The sequence below is a fragment of the Rhinolophus sinicus genome, chromosome 17 (genome assembly GCF_057876585.1).
Source record: "Rhinolophus sinicus isolate RSI-liver-muscle chromosome 17, RSI-T2T, whole genome shotgun sequence".
NCBI lineage: Eukaryota > Metazoa > Chordata > Mammalia > Chiroptera > Rhinolophidae > Rhinolophus > Rhinolophus sinicus.
In genome coordinates, this window is record NC_142517.1 from 142,946,043 (window position 1) to 142,962,779 (window position 16,737).

The following is a 16,737-nucleotide window of genomic DNA, read 5'->3' on the forward strand; positions in this document are numbered from 1 at the left end:
CCAGACATAGCAAATAAGGAAGTTAAGCAGGCTGTGAGACCGTTGGGAGGAAAATCAAGGAGGGTTTCACAGAATCCATGTCATTTGGATTGAGCCTTGGAGAACATTAGGTTTCTAGGAGCAGAAGATAGGAAAAGAAGTTTTTGTTGTGAAGAATGGTCCAGAGATGTAAAGTACAGCATAGAGAATAGAGTCAATAATGTGGCAACAACTAGGGATAGTGCCAGGTGGGTACTAGAGTAATCGGAGGCATCACTGCATGAAGTATATAAATGTCTATGCTGTACATCTGAAACCAATATAAAATAAGATTGAATGTCAACTGTAACTGAAAAAAAAAAAAAAAATGGTTAAAAGTTGTGTCATGGTGTCTCAAGGTAGCCAGTAGGCAATGATGGGGTAGCCAGGGGCCTAGATCAAGGAGAACCTTGAGTAATAAGTGCTGAGTTTCAGATGCCAAGCTCTGAGTTATCAATGTAACTGATGCTTCCAGCAGGGAAGCACAGTGACTTATACTCTTGACACAGCTTCACGGCAGAGCGAGAGCAACAGATCATTTACGGGCCACTCTGGTAGGCCCAGCAGTAAGCAGTCAGGGCTCCTTGTCAGGCCTCGTTCATGATTTTAAGTCGTATTCATGCTTTCATAGGTGGTGAGTGGCATGAGCTAACCTTGGTTTCAGTAATCTACCTGGTCATTGTCTGGCACCTGCGTTAGAAAGGAGAGAAGTCAGAGACAGATAGGAAATGATGAGGTCCTGCACTGGGGGGATGGAAAAATGGAGTAGAAAACATCACATGGGTAGTGGAGACATTTCAGAGGACTTGGAGACTCCCAGCTTGGCAGGAGACATCGGAGCAGATTCTGAAGTTTCTAGTCCAAGATGGAGGTGCCACATCTCAGGATGTCTCTTCCTGAAATAGGAACACAGGAAGACAAAACAGAGGCCAGGGGAGGAAAGTGATGTGATTGGCTTGAGATATGAGGTGTGAGGCGCAAGGTGCTACTGGTGATACCCAGGAAATAGTTGGAAATTTGGGTCTATAGCCCAGGAGAGAGAATCAGACTGGAGATAATGTCATGAGAGGTTGGATGAGATCACTTGGTTAGGAGATTCAAGAACAGAACTTGGGAGAATACAGACATTCAGGTTAGGGTAAGTGTTAGAAGAGAAGAGACCAGCGATGCAGGAGAAAATCTAGAAGAAGGCAAAGCTCTGACGTCCAGGGTGGGGAATCCCACAGCACCTGGACCTGCAAAGAAATCCTGCGGATCAGACGGGAGAAGAGCATCGAGTTGGACACTTAGGCAAACAGTCCCCTCAGCGGAGGACCTGGAAGGAGCAAGGCAGGATGTGAAGGGCTGAGAGTTTCAATACAATTTATAATGCTGTGATTATAATGATTTTCCTCTCGTTAAATTTCTTGACCTGGTGAACTGTTCTCTAGCATTACTTGAATGTAAAGAAACCAAAATTAGAGGAGCCACAGAAAATAACTGAATGATAAGAGCTGGTCATTTTTAATGTCCGTTTCAATTCAAATTATTTTATGTGTAGTTTGTTTTTATATAGTTTCTGTTATTGGAGACTGATTGTTGATGGGTAAATGGAAATTTACATTTTAGTTTTGAACCTTTTTAAAATTTCAGAGCTAGTTTGTAGAATCTGTGTGTATATGTGTGAATTTCATGAAAATTATATTTTGTGTCTTCCAATAGTTGATTAAGCTTTTTTACTCAGTTCTGATTTTACTTGAATGCCTGTGAATCTCACAGTAAAAGACTTTTGTTTCACAACCTCTGGGAATACCATGCAGTGCAGAATATGAGATTTTAGAGGCTGCAACTAACTTAGTAGAAATTCAAATCCATCTTTTATCTTTTAGATAAAAGCCTTTGAAATCCTTTTAGTGTGAAGTTATCAGCAGGCTTGGTTCTCATATAACCTCATTACTAACCCAAGGATTATTCAAAATGCATGGAGAGCAATGCTTTGTGGCTGAAATTCAGTTTTTATCAATTCTATGGTCCAGTGATAAGCCGCGTGGGGTCCACCTAGTTCTGCTTGGGAAATTCTGCCTGCTCTGTCCCCACCTCCTTGCAGATCACAGTACAAATTCAAGGCTCTCAGCAATTTGCACTAAAAAAACCTGTTCAACTTTGAGCATTTCCCAAACTTATTTAACCACAGGACCCTTTTCCACATTTCATAACTGACCTAGGGGTTTGTAAGATAAGAAGTAGAATGGATATTTTAAGGGATTGATACTTAAGATCTGAAGTCTCTGGTGTTGGAAGTAATGGGTGTTGCAAATATATCTTTGTTTATGGATTGGGCTTGGTGAAGTGTAAGAAAAAATTCTTATCCAGCTTCATCACGGATTGCCCTTTTCCCCCAGAATGGCAAGAATTGGCTTATTAGGTACTGAGCTTTTGCATATTTTCCTGACCCCCCCCCCCAAAAAAAAAAGGATTCATTAGATGTTGTCTCTCATTCAGTGAAATAAGTTTCCAATTAATAAGTTAAAAGAGAGTTTGTTACCGACATAAAAGTGTAAACAAAAGGCAGTTATATCAGGATCACCAATTGTTATTCTACAGCTTGCCTAAAACAGGGTAATTCACTATTTGGAGGACAAATCTACTTTCCAAAACTGAAACCATGTGATGATTTACTTGTTCCATAAACATATGATCTTATCTACTCAGATTTACATTTGGAGCAATAAAACCTCAGGCAGCTGCTCCTGGTTGTCAGCATGAAGAGGAGACAGAACATAACGCTCCTTTTTTATTGCATTCTTGAATATCTGAAGTTGGGGTGGGGTGGGAAAAGTGTACCTATCATGGCCATAAACGTCCAAGCTGATACCAGAGAACTAAACCAGTCTTCTTTGGAAGATGTTGTACATCCCTCAGGTCACTGGCCTCCACAGGTTAAATCTGTCAAAGCCTTAAAAAAAAAAAAAAAAAAAAAAAAAAAAAATCAGACAAGAGCTGCCATCGCCTCTTCATTAATAAAACAATCCCTTCAATTTTAAAATATTTTAAGGCTTTGAGAGAAATATTGCCAGGTTAAAGCTGTCACCATTTCTTGTGAGCTCACAGGGGAACCTGACTGACCCCCCTTCGACAGAGTGCTCTAAGGTCCAAGCTAAGGAATGCCTTGACCTGATTCCAACTGACAAAATTCTGGTCAGGGTGCAATGCAGTGTGGGGGCAGTATTTGGGGGAGAGCATTGACAGACTCCGCCCAGGTACACCCACCAAGAGTGTAACCATTGGAAGAGTTGCTGCCCTTAGCAAGACTCAATCAGAGGCCACTCAGGTTCCTGTCCTGTGTGGGTACCTAGAAGGTTAATACCCCTGAAGTTTCATGACTCCCAGGATGTGTCAGTGCGGTCTGTATTAGCTCATTCTCACAGCCTAAAACGATTCAGCTTTCTTCTTTGGACATTATACGTTGGCTAAAAATTGCCAAAATTATGACAGGATCTGGTGGGGGGAATTTTTATTGCCTAATAAATATCATTAAAAGTCATAATTCCATAACAGCCACTAAATATCCAACCTGTGTAAAGTATGCAAAGTTGGGTCCAAGATAGGATGAAAAACAGCTCAGTGATGTTTGTTAAGAATTATTCATTTTCTTTTTCAATCTGAATATGAAACAGGAATATTCAACTAAATCCCAGGCTTAGAAAGCTGAACACTGCCTGGAGGACTTAAAAATTACAAAAATTTCTTTAGTCTTTGAATAACAACTAAGAAATTGTTCATGGAATTTTTGAAGAAATCTCAAGTTTTCAGATTCCTAAGACTTAGAGGGACCACTAGCTACTCACATCATGGTCTCTCTTCATCTGCCTTCCTGGAATGACACAGAGCCATGCTAGGGAGGAATGATGCTCCTCAATTTTGGGACACCTTCATTGTTGGCTTAGTTGTCTTCTGTAATGAATTCTAGAATCCAGCTGTGCTCTTAGGCAAGAAGTTCTTTCTTTTGGACAAAGTCATTTTCTTCAGATACAATGAATCTATTTTTAATCTGATTTGGGAAGAACTGTTTCACACACACACACACACACACACACACACACACACACACACATCAGCCTCTACTGTAGTCTTTTATCTCGTTGAAGATCTTGGTTACCTGCCTAATATCTTATCTTTAACTCTGTGTTCTTTGAACTTTTCCGTCACTTCATCTTCCTGAAAATTGCTATGACTGTCACACCTTAAATCATCCCTCCAAACCACTCCTCCCCTAAAAATAAAAATCAGTACAGTGGCAAAATTTGTTGACAGGCAAAGAATGATGCCACTAGGTCTTGGTTTATGGGGATTACGATGGGCAAAGACCAATAGTCTTCAGAAGGCTCTCCTCCCACCATGGCGAATGAAGTGGGTCTCTCCAAGGACAATTTTGGGATTGGACATAAGCCCAACACAGTGTACATCCCATGTGCTGTTCGATATTTTTAGGACTTGTAGTGTTGACATTCCTGCTGTTTCCCTTTCAGGCAGGTTAGACTAATATTTTCTATGTCAATTAAAACTTCTTTTCTGTGTTGACAGAGACCAGATACTGCTACACTCAGCACACCATGGAAGTCACAGGAAATAGCATCTCTGTCACCAAACGCTGTGTTCCGCTGGAAGAATGCTTGTCCACTGGCTGCAGAGACTCTGAGCATGAAGGCCACAAGGTCTGGGCAACAAAGCAAGTGACCAGTGCAGCTTAGTCAGCCTCCTCCACCTCAGATGCCTGCCAGTGCCCATGAGCCAATTCTTACCTCCCCACGTAGGCTGGCTTTTCACTGTCTTTTATACCATTGTGAGAAGATGCCCCCTTTCCTGTTTGCTCTACAAGAATACAAATGTATACCAGGTCATAGGATAACCAGCACAAATTGTGTAAACACTACACCAAGAGGGTGTGGGAAATTACTGTAAGCCCTTTACTCACTCAGCAGAAAGTCACAAAGCTACCAGAAGGAAGAAGAGCAGGGACAAGTTATGTGCCCATGGGAAAGCATTGCCGATGGGCCAGCAGTTCATTCCCGTGGGGATGGCCAAGGCTGTTGAGCTTTGATAAGTTTCTGTAAAGTGTGGCTCGTGTCTTCTGTGGAATGCTGATTTGGAGAAGGTATACATTGGCTCCCATGTCATTCCAGTAGGTGATGAGAGAACCATCTCCTTGTGGGTTTGCTCCCCTGAAACTCCATCTGGTGCCTGGACAGGAGCACTCAGGGTAAAATGACCTTTGAGGGCAGCCTTGAAGGAGAATAAGAAGAATCAGAGAAAGGCGGCCTGAGTGCTGGACTGGGGAATGCCCCCGACTCTCCTGCTGGTCCTTCCAAGCTGGCTGAACACAGGAGCTTGTGTATCAGACCTTGGCCTTTGTTTGGAGACGGCCCACTTCTCCCCATCAGGCCGCCTTCCTGGGAGTTGGGGACAAGGCCAACTCAGATACCCTGGAACACTCTGTGTGACGAGGCGTTTCTTTCTCTAAAGGAGATAGACACCTAATTTTCAAGAGACTTGTCAAATACACTAAGAATTAAATTTTAAAGTATAATTTGCCTACTTGCTCTACGTTTGAAATATGAAAGGTAAAACCAAGGGTTTTACCTGACCCCAAACAAGCTAGCCTTGGCTGTCAGGCATTATTGTGGCTCCTTTACCAAGGAGGAAATTAAAGATCAGAGAAATGATATCATGCGCTTAGGTCACGCAGCTAGTAAGTGATGGGAACAGAATTCAAACTCACTTCTGACCCCTAGTTTACGTCCCCAACTTTATAATGTCTTCCCAGCCGTTGTCAGTGGTGACCAGCTTGAAATCTCTGGAGGCTAATGACTAGAGGATATTAACCATCACAGTCTTCAAACACCACTGTGCATATGAACCACTCGGGGCCTTGTTAAAATGCAGATTCTAATTCAATTTCTGGGCAAACTTGAGATTCTGCATTTCTAATCAGCTCCCAGTTGATCCTGAAGCTGCTGGTCTGTACTTAGTGTAGCCATGACCTAAAATAACTCCTGTCAATAATTATTTGGGTTTATTTCTTTCTTATGATCCACAAGTAAAGCTGTATAAAGCAGGAATAATTGCATAAATGAAAACCCTTCCAATCTTAATTCACCCGTGAGAATGGAGAGAATTATTCAGACAACTCTAATGAAAGTAAATATTGAAATTATCTGGGTTGCTGCCACTTCACTTTCACTGTGAAATTTGGCAAGTGAAAGTGGCCCTCTTAACAGTTTCCTCAATATTCAGAAAGCCTTTTCGGGAGAGGCAGGGTAAGTATTATAATCCCCACTTCACAGATGGAGTAGCTGAGACCTAGGAAGGTTGTAAAACTGTAATAAGCACATGGGGGGACGTCAAAAGCAGAACGCATGTCCCTTGATCCTTATTTGGGGGCTTTCATTTTGACTACATTGCTTCCTGGTGAAATTTCATCCTTCCCCTTTAAATGCAGGGCTGCTGTCTCCTCCTGCTTCTTGACAAGATCTGCCAGCTCCTCATCGTTCTTTCTCTCTTCCTTTCTTTCAGGTCTGTACTTCCTGTTGTGAAGGAAATATCTGTAACTTGCCACTCCCCCGAAATGAAACCGATGCCACGTTTGCCACAACATCGCCCATCAATCAGACAAGTGGGCACCCACACTGCGTGTCACTGCTAGTGTCCTGCTTGTGGGTGTGGTTGGGACTCACATGGTAGCAGCTCCAAGTCACCACATCTAGTAGTGATCCACGGGGATTGTGATGGTCCACAGTCATGCATGAGTTGTTGGCCTGACAATAGTCACACATGTGAAACCACAACGCTTGAGAATATCTTCACGGCCAAGCATTTCCACTTACCATGAGGAACGGTCATTGCTTCCATGTAGCCATTTCAAGTCCAAGACCTCATCATAGCTAGCCTGCCCCTAAAACAGACCCTGAGTTTTATACCACAGCCCTTTGTTTTCACTCCAAGAAATAGTTCTGCATTTGTTGAGATCTGGAGCTCTTAATTTGGAGTAGATGTATGAGCCGCAGGAGGTCCTGGGACCCTCTGAGTTATAGGGACAGTATGTTATAGGGACATGAATGATTGTATGTTTCTCTGGAGAAAGGTAAAGGACCACTGGTTTAAATATAATCGTGAATTCACTTACAGTTTTAGAATTTTAAATCTTTGATTGCAAAATCAATGGACTATTTCCTTGGAGATACTAACTCCCTAGAAAGGTAGTAAGAAATTTGTTCAATTTAATTTTTCCGACATTCTCCTTCCAATAGTGGGAATCATATTCCCACTGCGCTGTGTGGGAAATAAAAAGGCAGTCATAAAAGTTTGGTGTACGCGGGGAGGAGTGGCTGCGGAAGAATTTTTCCCCACGTAATGGAACTAGCGTCAATAGAGTGGCTGTTTATCCCGTCATATAATTGGTGAGATGGGGCTGAATTTGGCACCTTCTTGTGCTCCTTGACATCGTGGAGCCCACCTGGATCACTGGGTGTTCAGGGTGTCCCCAGCAGGATGGGGTTGTTTTCTCCAGTCATGGGGTTCTATTCAGACATAGCTAATTTACACAGAGGATTTCAAAATGAAAAGAAGGAGAATGTGTGGAGGAATCTTAGTTCACTGGGAGGCTCTAGTAAGTGGCTCAGCCAGATCTTCCTCCGTCTGTAATTCATGCTGCCCGAGAGCCCTCCCCGTGCTTCCTCTTTCAAATCCCCAGTGACTGTAGGGAGAAGATGCTGCATTCAGTTGTCTGGAGATTAGGGAACGAACACTTAATATCCTAGGATGAGAAGTAGGTGGACCAGTGGGGTGATGGTGAGACTAGTAAGGAGACCCAGTGAGAAGTTATTTCTTTCACATGTTTACTTTTAAAGTAGAGGGTAAAAGTTTCACTATCCATCCTATAGTTTTGGCACCCCAAGTTACAGTTCTTTCTTCTTCCTTGTAAGTCATTTATACAATATTTATTTTTGTATGGCATAACTAGAAACTAAAATATATTATAAAAGATTCTTTATTCTGAACAAAATGATCAAATTAGAATACTTATTTTTCAACAGTGGTAGAGCTTGTAATATATGTATGTATAATACTGGCACCAGTGTTGAAAAAAATTACTTATGTTCCTTATGTTGTGAGCAAGAGTAATGTATTGGCCTCGAGCTTTTTGCTCATGGTTTCCTCCGTGGTGTGTTTCCAGAAGTATTTGGGTGACAATCACTGGTACGAGTTTCTCTGCAGGGTTATGGGCGTTTTTGCATCGTATTTGGTGGAGCTGCTGCTGATACAGAGGACCGTGTTGTCAGGGTCCGTGTGCCCTGACAGGAAAATGTCTCTGGCTCAGAAAATGAGACCTCCTCAGGGACCAAATCTGAACTGACAGTGGTAACTCTGATACACAGTTATCAAAATTGCATAAAAGGGCCTTAAATCAGAGTTTAGCAGGCTTATCCATACGTTGCTTATAACTGGGCTGGGGAAGAAGAGGGAGAGAAAGTAAGACATTTATTAATCGCCTCTTATGTGCCAGGCTATGCTAAGCACTTTACATAAGTTAGGTCATGTACTTCCTGCAAGAACCATGTAAGGAATATTCCTAGTATTTCCACTTTGCAGATGAAGGTACCGAGGCTCTAAGAAGCTCAAGAATGTGAAGCCTTTTCCTTCCTGTTTAAGTTACATGGGATGAGGCAGGAATGAAGTGGAAGGGAAGGTGGAATTACCATCGGTATGAGGCTTCATGGGAATTTGCCCCTCTCATCATGTGGAGTTTGTCTAGTCCTGCCTCTGCAGAACGTCATTTACATATGTCCCCAGATGGTTTTTCTTTGGGGGAGGGGTGAAGGTATGTTTTCCTCATTCATTCCTCTTGCTAAAAGAGGAGACAGGTTGATCCTACATCCGAAGATGGTATAAGACAGTTACAATTTTATGATGTACATATCTACACCTACATTTTCGTGCATGGTCACTCTCCACTGACACCATCCAAATACTGCATGCAATTTGAATAAGAGACAAAGTCCAAATGTTGGTTCTTAATGAGAAAATGTGGACTCCCAAGCCTCCCTGGCTGGTGTGCAGGGACCAGGTCTACAGGTGTCATCTGCCACCCCAGGGGGTCACTGCAAACTGCACACAGATGTGGCTGCCTACACCCTGTGTGCCTGTCAGAATGGCTGGCATTTAAAGAAAGTAGTTTGCTCACCATTCCCAGCCTCAAGGAGCCACGGAATTACCATTCATTCACGTGGAAGGCCCAGGACTGGTCATCCATCTGACTTGTCTACCACAGTAAACCTTCCATTAGATCCCACTATTCTTGACGGCCTAAAGTGCAAAGAGCCACGAAGTGTATATGAACCTATGTGCTACTTATTTATTTTTAGACTCCCACAACGTTCATGTCAATATGGGATGAATGCCTCAATTTTGTAAATACTGTACATTTTGTAAATCAATGAATAAAGATTTTAAGTGTATCTCACCAGGCTCCTGCCTGCAAATGCACACGTCACCCCATGATTCAGGCACCGGGGTTATGTACAAGGCGTTGGGCTTAATGCCACAGAGAACTTCCTTCCAGGAGCTCACTTTCTAGTCATACAGACAAGAAGTACATGCATGAAAAGATACAAGATAATTCACTCATGCCAGATAATTCATACAGACAGTAACTGCTGCAGAAAATCAAAGAAAGAAAGATTACCTGATTTTTCAATCAGGTTTACAGTTTCTCCAGAACATTTTTTTGTTAAATCAGGGAATATAAAAAGATTGTGTGTGTGTGTGTGTGTGTGCGTGCGTGCGTGTGTGCCCCACTAACTATTTTTAAATCTTATTTGAAAATCTTATTCTATTCTTGGGGTGAATTATGTTAATGATACAATAGAAAGCATTTTTCCTTGATGGTTTCTTCTGCAACAGGAAATAAATATTTGAATAATATAAGTGTCATTTTCATCTATACAATGAATTTATTATATTTTTCACAGTAAAGTGATAGACATTGAAAGTTACTTTGAAAAACTCCAGCTTGTTTGTGATTCCTGGGTATTCTCTAACATTCTATATTTTGAAGTTTCCAGGGAAACACAAGTTTTTCCCAAAGTTAAAAGTTTTCTATTAGTTTCTGGATCAGTGACATGGTTGGGACTCTTAGAGTGTCATACTGACATTAAGATAGCTCTTATCACTAACCTCTCTGAATAGCTTTGTGTGTTTAATGTAAACAGTACCAAAGGTAGACTGTGCTTTCAGAAAATCTGGTTTTGAAAACATAGACTTGCATGATAACCCAATGTTGGGGTTTCAAAAGGATCCTTCACTTTATAAAGGCATTTTGTATCTCTTTGCTAACACATTTATAAGATTTTACTTACAAATAACATCTAGGGCACACCAGGTTTGGAAAACCGGATGTGGTACCTTGGCTATGTTATGGTAACTTTAACCTGAAATACCTAAAGAGCTTTCATAAATGTTCTTAATAAATTAACTGACCTACTAGGAGTGACATATGGACAACTCTGAGCATGTTATTAATCCACATTTTAATTGGGAGAACTTGATCTCAAAGGTTCAGCCATTTTTCTAAGCTTGCAGAGCAATTTGGGAGCAGGACCAAGCATGAATATAAAGCATCATGGATTTAGCCTGGAGTATTGTCCACTGGAATCTACTGGAAAACAGGTTCTGGGTTTTTTTTTTAATATAAAAATTTCTAACTTCAATTTGATGTTACAAAATCAGTGCAATTTCTAAAATGTCTTTCAGATCAAGCCTTCATTTGCAGCAGTTACTCTTAGCTTTTTGATTTATGACTTTCCCATTATCAGATTACTATTGTTATTTTAATTCCATTGCAGTTGCTGAAATTGTGTGGGAGAGGGATCTCTCTGTGACTATAATTTCAGCTGATTAGAGACCTAAAATCCAGAGACCGAAAAATGATTTCTGGAGCTTCTTTGCTATTTTCCTAATAGCAACCCTCACTCTTTTTTTTTTTAAGATTTTTATTAAAAAATATAGCTGACATACAACATTATATCAGTTTCAGGTATACACCATAGTTGTTCATTTATGTAACTAAAAAATGATCACCATAAGTCCAGCAACCATCTGACACCATACTATGCTATCACAATATTATTGACTATATTCCTTGTGCTGTACATTACATTCCCATGACTCACTTGTTTTATACCTGGAAATTTGGACCTCATATTCCCCTTCACCTTTTCCCCCGCTTTTTTGGTTTTTCAAATAGTTAAGATTCAACATTATTTTCTATTAATTTCAGGTGTACAGAGTGGTTAGACATTTATATAATTTAAGAAGTGATTTCTCTGACTAGTCTAGTACTCACCTGGCACTATACACAGTTACTACCATATTATTGACTATTCACTATACTTCACTTTACATCCCCATGACTATTTTGTAACTACGAATTTGTACTTCTTAATCCCTTCACCTTTTTCACCCTGTCCTCCAACCCCTCTCCTGTCTATCACCCGATAAATCTAGTTCCCGTCTGACACTATACATACTTATTACCATATTATTGACTATATTCCTTATGCTGTACCCTACATTCCTATGACTACTTTGTAACAACCAATTTGTACCTCTTAATCCCTTCTCCTTTTTTCACCCAAACCCTAAACCCCACTCCCATCTGGCAACCATCAAAATGTTCTTTGTGTGTGTTTCTGTTTTGTTTGTTTGCTTATTTTGTTCTTTAGATTCCATATATAAGTAAAATCATATTGCATCTATCTTTCTCTGTCTGACATACTCCACTCAGCACAATACCCTCCAGGTCCATCCATGCTGCCACAGATGGCAAGAACCTATTCCCTTCCATGGCCGAGCAATATTCCATTGTATATATGTACCACCTCCTCTTTATCCATTCATCCACTGATGGACACCCAGGCTGCCTCATCTTGGCCATTGTAATCAATGTTGCAATGAATTTATGGAGGCACATGTCCCCTCGAAGTAGCATTTTGGGTTTCTTCAGATCAATACCCAGAAGTGGGATTATAGGGTCCTTCTTTGTCTCGTTATAGCCTTTGTTTTAAAGTCTATTTTGTCTGGTATAAGTATTGCTACCCCAGATTTTTTTTTTTCCATTTCCATTTTCATGAAATAACTTTTTTCATCCCTTTGATTTTAGTCTGTGTGTGTCTTTCAAACTGAAGTGAGTCTCTTGTAGGAAGCATATGTAAGGATTTTGTTTTCTTATCCATTCAGCCATTCTATGTTTTTGATCAGAGCATTTAATCTATTTACATTTTTAAAGTAATTATGATAAATATGTAGTTATTGCCATTTCATTTTTTTCTTTTTCTTTTTTTCTTTTTTGGTCTTAAAGAAGTCTCTAAGATTCCTGTAATACTGATTTAGTGGTGATGAACTCCTTTCACTTTTTCTTATCTGGGAAGACCTTTATCTATATTTTGATTCTAAATGATAACCTTGATGGTTACAGAAGTCTTAGTGTACATCCTTGCTTTTCATCACTTTGAATATTTCCTGCCAGTACCTCTGACCTGCAAATTTCTGTTGAGAAATCAGCTGACAATCTTATGAGAGCTCCCTTATAAATTACTAGCTGTCTTTCTCTTGCTACTTTTAAGATTCTCTGTCTTTAACATTTTCCATTCTAATTACAATGTGTCTTGGTGTGGGCCTGTTTGGGTTCATCTTGTTTGGGACTTTCTGCACTTCCAGGGCTTGTATATCTATTTCCTTCACCAAGTTAGGGAAGTTTTCAGTTATTATTTCTTCAAATAGATTCTCAATCCCTTGCTTTCTCTCTTCTCCTTCTGGTACCCCTATTATGTGAATGTTGTTATGCTTGAGGTTGTCCCAGAGGTCTCTTAAACTATCCTCATTTTTCAAAATTCCTTTTTCCTTTTGCTGTTCTGATTAGGTGTTTTCTGCTACCTTGTCTTCCAAATTGCTGATTTGATCCTCTGCTTCATTTAATCTGCTGGTGATGCCTTCTAGTGCATTCTTTATTTCAGTTACTGTAGTCTTCACTTCTGACTGGTTCTTTATTATAGTTTCTATGTCCTTTTTTTATGCTTGCTATCTCTTTGTTGAAGTTCTCACTAGGTTACTTGAGCATCTTTATAACCATTGTTTTGAACTCTATCTCTGGTAGGTTGCTTGCCTCCATTTTGTTCTTTTTCTGGAGTTTTCTCCTGTTCTTTCACATGGGATGTATTTCTTTGTTTCTTAATTTTGGCTGCCTCTTTGTGTTTGTTTCTATGTACTAGGTAGGGCTGCTATGTCTCCCAGTCTTGCCGAGAGGCCTTATGTAATAGGTGTCCTGTGGGGCCCAGTGGCACAGTCTCCCTTGTCACCTGAGCCGGGTGCTCCAAGAGTGTCCCTTGTATGGCTTGTGTGTGCCCTCCAGTTATAGTTGAGCCCTGATTGCTGTTGGCATGTCACTGGGTGGTATTGACCCTCAGGCTGACTGACTGTGGGGTTTGGCCATGACCACAGCTTATGGGTTGCTGTGTGGGAGGCTTCCCCATGGAGCTGCATTTGCCCCAGGGGGCTCTGGTGCCTCCTGAGACTTCCCTGTGTGTGCCACTTGTGGGGCTAATTGGGTGGTGCTCTACGGTGGACTGAAGCCCAACCTCCAAGTATGTTGGTTCTGGGACCTCTTCTGAGGGGCTCTGGTGCAGGCCCAGGTCAGCCACTGCCTGTGACCAACCGGGGAGTAGCTGGTAAGGGCTATAAAGTGATCCACAGTTGGTGACTGCCTGTGCTGTACCTGGAGGCACATAGGAGAGGCCACACTGTGAACTGAGCATGGCTGCCACCAGTACTGGGTCTGGGGTAGCTCTGCAAAAGCCAGGATACTCCGAGCCTGCTGCCACCGGCCAGCTTCTGTGAGCTTCAGTCCCTGATAAAGCCTCCTGCAGTTACACAAGTTGAGTGAGGCAGGGTCTCAGCTGGTCAACAGGGTGGAGCAGCAGAGCTCAACAAGCCAATCAGATTCAGCTGTGGCCTGTGGGGGTGGGATTAAGAGGGGAAAGATGGCTCCCTCCTGCCAGCTGCAGGGAAGAAGGGCCCCACACAGGGAAATGGGGACTGTCCCTTCAATTCTCGCCCCAAAGTTACAGAACTCAGTCTCTCTCCATATGTCTCCGATGTCCCCAGAGTCACTGTCCTTCCGCCGGAGCTCAGGGTGAGTGCCTGCGCAGGCCCTTTAAGAGGTTGTCTGGGTTTCCCACAGCCTTCCGTCCCACCCAGATGGTCAGAATCCCCACTGTTTTTCACAGCCTGAAGTTGTGGGGCTTCTCTTCCTGGCACCAGTAATCCGGGCTGGGGAGCCTGGTGTGGGGTGCTGGGGTTTTTCACTCCTTCATGGGGAACCTCTGTGGCTGAGATATCTCTCCTAATTTTCAACCACCACAGGTGGGTGTGGGACCAGCCCTTTCGCGTCTCCGCCTCTCTTACTAGTCTGATGTGGCTTCTTTATATCCTTAGTTATAAAACTTTTGTTCAGCTAGACTTCACATGTTCTCCGGGTTGATTGTTCTATAATTTAGTTTTAATTTTGATGTGTTCATTGGATGAGGCAAGCACAGCATTTACCTACTCCTCCATCTTGAATCGCTCCTCCTGATTCTTGTGTATGATTTTATTTTCAAAGCACTTTCATATGTGATGTTTCAGATCAACATAACCCCATTCACAGCTTTCATAGCTAATGCTTAGGAATGAGGTTCCACTTGTAGTTTGTACAAGGACTTTGATTACTGATCCAGAACTTTTTGTTCCACACACACTTGTCACCAGGATGACATGCATGATGGCTCCACCCCCATTAAAATGGCTTTTAATAAAAAGCCTTTTCTTATGTCACAAAATCAGAGGTAAACCGGACCTTAGAAAACATCTCGTTATTTTATACAGGAGGAAAAAGAACCCCAGAAAACCTAGATCATTTGTCTCTGAGAAAGCCACGTTGCTAGCATGAAAGAAAAGATACAACTCATCAAAATAGCTCTTCTTGATGCACAAAGTAATTAAGACAAAAGCAATGTAAAACAGTTGAGAGGTCTCCTCTCTTCCTCCTTCACACTCACTGTGGGATTGGCAGTACCATGAGGACTATCTGCATAGGGCAGGGCAGAGAATAAATTTGGAAAGGGCAAACAAGAAAGCAAGCTAGCCCAATGAGAACATAGATTATTCATTTTAACTTGAGAAGAAATATTCACTGGAAATAATCATTTTCAAAATCTTGTTTGAAAAAAACACAAAAAACCAGAATGATTTGTCTAAATTAGAGATTATTACTTATTCTTTTTTCTTTTTTCCCTTCTTCCGCCTCCCCCACCCCCTCCTGATCAAGCCGTTGTTTCTCAGTCTAGTTGTGTAGGACACAGCTCCCTGGCCCATGCTGGTATTATGAGCCTTGCACTGCAACCACCTGACTGAGCCACCAGGCCAGCCCGATTACTACTTATTCAAAAATGGTTTTCTCAGGTTTTATGGCATGTCCAGTGTCAGAAGTCAGCCTCAAAAGTCATATTTGGGCCTGGAATTCAGGCCTCCACTGAAGTCCTCCTGTGGAGGTGACAGGGATCATTTTGTCAAAGTGGGACTGTGTATATGTAAAGCAACTCTGTTCAGTTTAGGCAAAATGAACAAAAGATCAGCAGAGTATAGTATGATGCAAAAAGAAAGGCTAAAAATAAGTCAAACCCTCAATGAATCCACTCATCTTGGAGAAAAATTCATAATCACCTTACTCTCTACAGAGGAGCATGACTGCTGGGGTCATAGGGAGTCTGCACCCAGAATCTGAGTACATCCTACACCCCATCTGCCTTCTTCCTGGAGTTCACTGGGCTGTGACTACTGGTCCAGTTTCACAGCTACCCATCAGCTTGGTTTTGCCTCTACCCCAGCCTTTCCTAGCAATAAAACAGGACTGAGTGATCAACTAAGGGCCACATCTCACAGTGGCACGTGAAGACGAGTTGCTCAAAGACAGGGATCATGCTTGAAGTGCTTTGCATTGAGGTGCTTTGGGTAAAGAGGTGCTCAGTAGACCTCAGTGGTCTGAGAACACATTGGGCTCACTTGTGACTCACTCAGACAGGCTTGGCACTGACACATGTCAGAACTGGGCTTATCCCCACATTTAAGTCTTTCTAAACACTCAAAGGGTTGGGCCCATCCCTGGCAATAATATCATATTTAATTAATTAATGACCCTGTGTATGTTATACCACTGACCTAAATACCAAGTGTGCTATGTAGTGACGCACCCTCCTTGATGCAAGATAGCCTGACACCAAAGTAAAATGTGATTCAGACCTCCCAGAAACTCTCTTCTAAATTAAATCTAAAGAACTGAAAGGTCTATTGCAGTATTAACACGTTGCCTACGGATCACGAGAATCTTCACGAGGGATTTAAACTCCGCCTTACGCAACGTGTTAAAAGTCAAGGAGAAATGCTTAGCTAGTGTGTTTAGGCCAGGCCAGGGTTGAATATGTTAAAAACAGCCAACATGAGTTTCTAGTCAAATTACCTGGCCTATTGCCACCTTCATTTTATAGGAAGGGGACAGCGAGGGCCACTATATACCACCTCAGGTCTCCAAGCTACCCAGGCAGCCTACTAGGAATCTGATTTGTACTAGGGCCCCAGGTTCCCTGTTCAGTG

General features: G+C 41.8%; 1 protein-coding gene across 4 annotated transcripts in view; it reads left to right on the plus strand.

The window, feature by feature from the left end:
* LYPD6 (LY6/PLAUR domain containing 6) overlaps positions 1-9,512 on the plus strand; it is a 140,312-nt gene extending 130,800 nt beyond the window's left edge. For all 4 annotated transcript variants that reach the window (XM_088793971.1, XM_074336070.2, XM_074336069.2 and 1 more), the window contains 2 exons: positions 4,582-4,712; positions 6,571-9,512. In XM_088793971.1, coding sequence (XP_088650097.1) covers positions 4,582-4,712; positions 6,571-6,738 — 299 coding nt within the window. In that variant the 3' untranslated portion in view covers positions 6,739-9,512. The remainder of the gene's footprint in view (positions 1-4,581; positions 4,713-6,570) is intronic.
* Positions 9,513-16,737: the final 7,225 nt, after the last annotated feature.